Source organism: Physeter macrocephalus, chromosome 2 (genome assembly GCF_002837175.3).
Source record: "Physeter macrocephalus isolate SW-GA chromosome 2, ASM283717v5, whole genome shotgun sequence".
Classification (NCBI taxonomy): domain Eukaryota; kingdom Metazoa; phylum Chordata; class Mammalia; order Artiodactyla; family Physeteridae; genus Physeter; species Physeter macrocephalus.
The window spans coordinates 18,952,967-18,960,562 of NC_041215.1; the positions used below are offsets into that span (position 1 = coordinate 18,952,967).

Below are 7,596 nucleotides of genomic sequence, written 5' to 3' on the forward strand. Positions count from 1 at the left end.
TTACCTTATCTTGACAGGTGTGTTATTCATAGGGATGTTGGGGAAAAGTACAAAATGGGAGCTTTTGACAGAGAAATTTTGTCAGTTGGGGATAAAGATGTAGTAAGAGCGTCTATAGCACTAGAGCACTTTAAATTTATGTTTTTGTTTCCTGCATTTGCCTCTACAGGGATATTTATTATATCCCATGGGGGATTGTGTATTACATCAAGCAACATAAGACCAGTGATTTTGCTGTATCTAGGTATCGTTTAACAATCGTAAGAAGAATTGCAGTTTTGTGTTAGTCACAAGTCACTGGATTCCTTCAGTGAACAAGGCTGTCTGCAAGGTACTATGCCACTGGTAACCAAAAGACATAAAATGCTCACAATGTGCAAAAACTCTCCAAAAGAAGGCAGATCCTAATGTCAGACAATGTAGACTTTAAAGCATTTCTACAGATAATCGATAAAAGATTCCAGTTCTTCAAAATAGGAAAAGTTGAGATGTGTCTCCACTTAAAATATTTCTGTAAAATATATAAAGGAATGTTTGACAGAAATAAAAGGATGAAGAGATAATACACAGGGACTCCCCTGGTGACGCAGTGATTAAGAATCCGCCTGCCAGTGCAGGGGACACGGGTTCAAGCCCTGGTCTGGAAAGAGCCCACATGCCACGGAGCAACTAAGCCCGTGCGCCACAACTACTGAGCCTGTGCTCTAGAGCCCGCGAGCCACAATTACTGAGCCCACACGCCTAGAGCCTGTGCTCCGCAACAAGAGAAGCCACCGCAATGAGAAGCCCACGCACCACAACGAAGAGTAGTCCCCGCTCGCCGCAACTAGATAAAGCCCACGCACAACAACAAAGACCCAATGCAGCCAAAATAAATAATTAAAAAGAAATTTTAAAAAAAAGAGAGATAGTACACAGTTCCACGGGGAGACTTAACCACCTTTCTCCCCATAATGTTTCTCCAAACAATAGAGAAAAATGAGTTAGGCCATATATGTGAAAACAGTGAGCAAAGGCTTAATATATGTGTACTAAATACTGTCTCTCTAGTAACTTACAAATCAGAAAGTGGTTGTCTGGGGATGAAGGTGAGGGGATGGACTAGAAAAGGCAGGAGGGCTTTGGAGGAAAGATAATTAATTACGTTCTGTATCTTGTTTCAGCTGGTGATTACTCAAGTATGTGCAGTTTTCCAAAGTCATTCCCTGAATGCTTACATGTGCTTTTCATTGTACACTAATTGTATTTTTTTTTAATTTATTTATTTTTGGCTGCATTGGGTCTTCATTGCTGTGCACAGGCTTTCTCTAGTTGTGGTGAGCGGGGGTTACTCTTCATTGCAGTGCACGGGCTTCTCACTGCAGTGGCTTCTCTTGTTGCAGAGCACGGGCTTTAGGCATGCAGGCTTCAGTAGTTGTGGCATGCAGGCTCAGTAGTTATGGCGCACACGCTTAGTTTCTCTGCAGCATTTGGGATCTTCCTGGACCAGGGGTCGAATCCGTGTCCCCTGCCTTGGCAGACAGATTCTCAACCACTGCGCCACCAGGGAAGCCCCACTAATTGTATCTTAACAGCAAAAAGTAAACATCCTATGCAGTCACCAGGAAAATAAATTTCTGGCCCTTTTTTTTTAATTTATTTATTTTTGGCTGCATTGGGTCTTCATTGCTGTGCACAGGCTTTCTCTAGTTGTGGTGAGCGGGGGTTACTCTTCATTGCAGTGCACGGGCTTCTCACTGCAGTGGCTTCTCTTGTTGCAGAGCACGGGCTTTAGGCATGCAGGCTTCAGTAGTTGTGGCATGCAGGCTCAGTAGTTATGGCGCACACGCTTAGTTTCTCTGCAGCATTTGGGATCTTCCTGGACCAGGGGTCGAATCCGTGTCCCCTGCCTTGGCAGACAGATTCTCAACCACTGCGCCACCAGGGAAGCCCCACTAATTGTATCTTAACAGCAAAAAGTAAACATCCTATGCAGTCACCAGGAAAATAAATTTCTGGCCCTGTTCAGTACAGGGTTTCCCAGTTTGAGGAATGTGGTATTAAGTAGAATCTCTACTACGAAATAGATAGCTGGTTTTCACCTGTGACCATATATGACTTCAGGGTTAACAAAATAAGATTGGTAAACAAAAGATACATAATGCTGCCCAGGACATGTAAAATCTGTCCAAAAGAAAGCACATCCTAATGCCAGACAATATAGACTTGATGTATATGGTTTCAGGCTTCAGGCTTCTCATCTGTGGGGTTATCATGATGGTGGATTTTGTTCATGCATAAGAACTGTGGAACTTTCCACCTTTGTCATTCGAATACTGTTGTGAAGATTACCATTTAGGCTGCTTTTCCGTTTTAGACTGTGATTGTGCGTGGCACCCTCTTGCCTGCCCGCTTGTAAGCCTCACAAGTGTCCTATTGTAATAAATCGCTTCTTATCAAAAAATTAAAAAAACAAAGACTGTGATTGATTTTAACCAAATAGAGTTGACCTTTAAAACCACAGAAGGTTAAAAGATATCAAATGGTTGAACATGAAGGAAATCTGAATAAATGAATAAAAGTAAAACAGAAGAACTGATAAATAATTCCCAGTGGTGGTTCTCTGAGAAGACACACATCCAGGGAGACTCATACAATACATAGATGTTGGAAAAAGTCTGACTTGGCATTTCCCCTTTGCAAAGGTGATGGGGAGAGAACAGACCTGTTTCAATTAAATTTCCCAACCAAGACTTCCTTGAAGTTAACCAGTACTTAAAATTTATTTAGAGAGTTTTGGGCAAAATTTATTTAGAGGGTGTTGGGTGGGGGGGAATCATGACATTGTTTTTCTAATCTTTTTTGGTTCAAGGTATAATAGTCAATATTTATTTTCCTTTTCTGCCATTATCTGCCCCAGAGTATTTATGCCACTGTGGGTATGTAGGACCTTCCGTATTTTCTTGCCTGCTTCATTTTTCCCATATCACTTTTGAACTAGTATATTAATCATTACTTTATTATCTACCTCCTACCATCATGTCAGATCGTCTAGACTGCGTACATGTTTTTTTAGCTTTTAACTTTTTATTGAAATAAAAAAGTACACGAGTGTTTAGCTCGATACATTTTCACAGTGGAACACACCCATGTAACCAACACACAGATCAAGACACAGGACGTTACCACCACCCCAGTATCCCCTAGTGTACCCTTCCAGACACAGGCCTCCCAGGGTAAGCACTTTCCTGACTTCTGATAGTATAGGATGACTTTTATGTCTTTGTATTTGACATTAATGGAATCATACAGTATCACATTTTTTTATATAAATATAGTTAATTTATTTGGCTGCATTGTGTCTTAGTTGCAGCACGTGGGATGTTCGTTGCGGCATGCAGAATCTTTCCTTGCGACGCATGGGCATCTCTCTAGGTGTGGCGCACGGGCTCTAGAGCATGCAGGCTTAGTTGCCCCGCAGCATGTGGGATCTTCGTTCCCCAGCCAGGGATCCAACCCGCATCCCTGCATTGGAAGGCAGATTCTTAACCACTGTACCACCAGGGAAGTCCAGTATCACTTTTTATATTTAAATAAACTTCTAAATTTCAGAGCAGTTCAGATTTGCAGAAAAAAAAAACAAACGTGTAGACGGTACAGAAAATTCCAGTGTACCCCACACCCAGTTTTTTCTATTGTTAGCATCTTACCTTGCAATTAGACCTTGTACATTTTTTGTATACAGTGCTCATGTCTTCTCAGTTTCCAGCACAGGGACATAATTATTTCCTGAGAGATTAAAGGAGAAAACCAGAGAGAAGGACTTAAAAGGAGATACAGGTCTCCAGGCTTCTCCAGGCTCCTTCAAGGGAACGTCAACTATGTTGACTGAATATTTCATTTTTCTTTTCTTCATAATTCCCAGCTGCAGTTTATACTGTGTAAGCCACATACAGACTTTAAATTTTTTCAACAGCCACAATATACCAAAAAGAAATAACCGAGATCATTTTTTAAATAAATTTTATTTAACCCAACATATCCATAACATTTCAACATAGTAAGTGGTAATGGTGATATGTAAATCCTTCATATGGAGCATTCAGAATTCTCTGGTTACTATATATTCATCAGATGTAACTAATATGTGTTTAGCCCTCAAAAAATTACAGTTGAAAAGGTAGCTTCCAATATCCAAACTATTTCCAATAATTGTCTACATATGGGTGTGAGGCCAGGAGCTCCCGGAGCCCTGGCTGCAGATTTAACCTCAGACCCCCCGCCCCCTCCCACCCCCCGCCGTATCCTGAGTAGTTGTCACATGGCCCTCCAGACCCGCTTCATAATTGAAACAATGTCTCAAGTCTGGAAATCCAAAGACTGATTTGTGTCATCACAGTAGAAAATCACAGCCCACTAACCAATTTCCAGGCATAGGTCAATAAGAAAGAACCTTTTCATCAAAGGGAAGACCTTGCACCATCACCACAGTCCATACTGAATATTCTCTCAAACCCTCCTCAAAAGGACTTGCAGTCTTTGCTAGAGTGACTAGGCACTGGGGAGAGGAAATGCCCAAATGGTCTCAGATGACATGAATTTCTGGAAATCCAAACTCCCATTGTAGCCCTCCACCAGTAAAGCAGAGTGTTATGGTAGGATTCCTCCGGCATGGTTGTGGATGGGCCAGGGGTCAGCTAGTGGGGGGTGGGGTCCAGATGCAGCCCAGAGGACATGGTTCATTCATTCATGTTGGCCTCGGTGGCAGAAGGGACTCTACAGGTGTAATTAACTTCAGGATTTTGAGATGGGAAATTTATCCTGTATTACTTGGGTGGGCTGAATGTAATCACAAGTGTCGTTATAAGAGGAAGGCAGTGGGGTAAGAGAGATTTCAAGCTATATTTTTACTTTTAAGATGGAGGAAGGACCACCAGCCAAGCACTGCAGGGGGCCTCTAGAATTTGGAAAAGGCAAAGAGATTCCCCTCTAGTGCATCCAGCAGTAAGCCCCTTGCTGATACTTCACAGAATTCTGACCTCCAGAAGTGTAAGATAATAAATTTCTGTCACTTTAAGCCACTGGACTTACAGGAATTTGCTACAGCAGCATCAAGAAACTAATACACCTCTCTTCCAAAATCTACCTGTCTTACTGCCACTGGCTTGGTCGGGTCCCCATCATCTTTCCCTGAACTACTTCAACAGCCTCCTAACTCTTCACTCTGCCTCCAATTTCCCCCGCTCATAGCAATACTAAAATCCTCATATTATGCCCATGATTACAGCATGGCCCTTGTGCTCAGTTGCTTTTAGAATCCTTAATATGTCAAACTAGACTATCAATAGTCTGTCTTCCATCTACATATCTATGCTTATTTCTAATAAGTCAGACATAAGTTCCAAATATCTTACTGAAATGCTTTACTTGAATTTCCACATGCATGTGTGTGTGTGTGCTTTCTTCTTTCTCAAGTTCCCAATCTCCTATCCTGTTTTCTACCCAAACCCATTATCCAGTTAAATTTCTACTGATTATTTGTTACTCTTGCTCAAGTATATTCCCCATCAGAAGTTTTTCTGAATCCTAAGTGTTGGCAAAAATGTGAAAAAACTGAAACCTTCATTCATTGCTGGTGGGAATGTAAAATGGTGCAGCCACTTGGAAAACAAGTTTGGCGTTTTCTTATAAATTAAATACAAATTTACCGTATGACCCACTAATTACTCTGGAATACCTACCCCAAAGAAATAAAAGCACATTTTAGCACAGAGACTCATATGCATTCATAATAGCATTATTCATATTAACCCCAAACTGGAAATACCCACATAGCCGTCAGTTGGTAAATGGATAAACAAAATGTGGTACATCCATACATTTGAATACTATTCTGCAATTATAAGGAACAAAATACTGATGTATGTTTTCCACATGAATAACCCTGACAAATCATTATGCTAAGTGAAAGAAGCCAGATACAATAGATCATCTATTGTATGATTCCATTTATATAAAATAGCTAGAAAAGGCCAGTTTATAGAGAGACAGAAACAGATAAGTGGTTACCTAGGACTGAGGTGGCAGCTGATAATACCTGCAAATGGGCATTAGGGAACTTTCTAGGGTGATAGAAATGGTCTGTGGATTGTGGTGATGGTTGCATAACTCTATAAATTTACCAAAACTATTGAACTTATGCTTTCAATGGCTGAATGAATGGTATATAAATGATCCTGCAATAAATCTGTTAAATAAATTAAAAAAAAATTTTTTCTGGACTTAAGGTGAGTTGAAAAGTTTTACCTTTGTTTTCAGCATGCCTTATTACACACCAATATTATTATGGTTACCACTCTATTTCAGTCATGTTACCTCTTTGGTCCCCAGTTGAGTTGGTATGAAGTAGGCAATAAATACACTATGGATTAAACTTAGTAGAATCAAATTAAATTAAAGCCACACTGAATATGTTTTTCCTCACTAAAAAATTATGATTTTCCAGTACTTTTGAAGATCTTAGTACATACCTGATACTTGTTTTGTTTTTGTTGTTTTTGCCCCCAAAGTCCTTAGTTCCATTCATGGTATTGTTTGGATACTCTTCAGTCTTTATCATCTGTCTCAGCTTTGGTTCCCCAGAAGCAGATGCCGATCCAAGGATTCACGTGCAAGCACTTTATTGGAAGGAGCAAGGACCATGGTATGTAGGTTGGAGAGAGGAGAAGTGATACAGGGAAGAAAACACATCCAGTAAAGTTTACCTTAAGTCAGCTCCCGCAGGAGTGAGCAGAGCTTCCATCCTGTAGGGAAATTCTGGAAAATGGCACAAAATCCAAACTTCAGAATTATTCCAGCTGAGGGGTGAAGAAGATGGTACACCCCACACCTGTCCATCAAGAACTGTCCCTGGTGGGGCATAATTCTATGTCACGTCTACCATCATGCGTTGGGAAAAGTAGGTTCCACCTGGTGGTGACAGTGGCAGTCAGGCTGGTGTGCAGTGGGGATGTGAAGGGATCCCAGGGAATGTAGGAGAAATACTAACCACTTCTACCATGCCATCCTTCACTGCAGACCCAGTTCTATCAATATTCTTCTCAAAAAGTGGACTGAATACATTTCGGAAGTGTGTAACTATCATTCCTACTGGCACCTCCAGAGACATCCCTTCCCCAAAAATAAACCACATTAGAAAACAAGGTTTATTCTGTTGTATTCATTACTAGATGTTTTAGGATCTTTGATATATCTTCAAACTGCCATGATGGGAAATAAATGTCCAATAAAACAAGGAAAGGAAAGAGGAAGGCCTGCCTTCTTCTTCCAAAGGAAGGCAAAGAATGAAGCAATATAACAGAGTTATCTGAGGCAATATATTACTACGAATCACCTGAACAAACTAGCTGTCAGAACATTCCCACCTAAATGTCCATCAACAGAGGAGTGGATAAAGAATATGTGGTACATATATACAATGGAATATTACTCAGCCATTAAAAATGAATGAGATAATGATATTTACAGCAACATGGATGGGCCTAGAGATTGTCATACTGAGTGAAGTGAGTCAGAGGAAGACAGTATCATATGATATCACTTATATGTGGAATCTTT

General features: G+C 40.6%; 1 protein-coding gene across 8 annotated transcripts in view; it reads left to right on the top strand.

The window, feature by feature from the left end:
• Positions 1 to 7,596, top strand: part of LOC102994299 (zinc finger protein 177) — an 87,843-nt gene that overhangs the window by 58,161 nt on the left and 22,086 nt on the right. The window contains exons 14-15 of one of the 8 annotated variants that reach the window (XM_055081051.1): positions 6,549 to 6,682; positions 7,057 to 7,178. The exons of 3 other annotated variants lie outside the window; for them this stretch is intronic. In XM_055081051.1, the coding sequence (XP_054937026.1) occupies positions 6,549 to 6,682; positions 7,057 to 7,095 (173 nt within the window). In that variant the 3' untranslated portion in view covers positions 7,096 to 7,178. Of the gene's footprint in view, positions 1 to 1,163; positions 1,600 to 6,548; positions 6,755 to 7,056; positions 7,179 to 7,596 lie in introns of those variants that run through there. 4 more of the 8 variants (XM_055081061.1, XM_055081045.1, XM_055081054.1 and 1 more) reach the window with 4 other exon arrangements.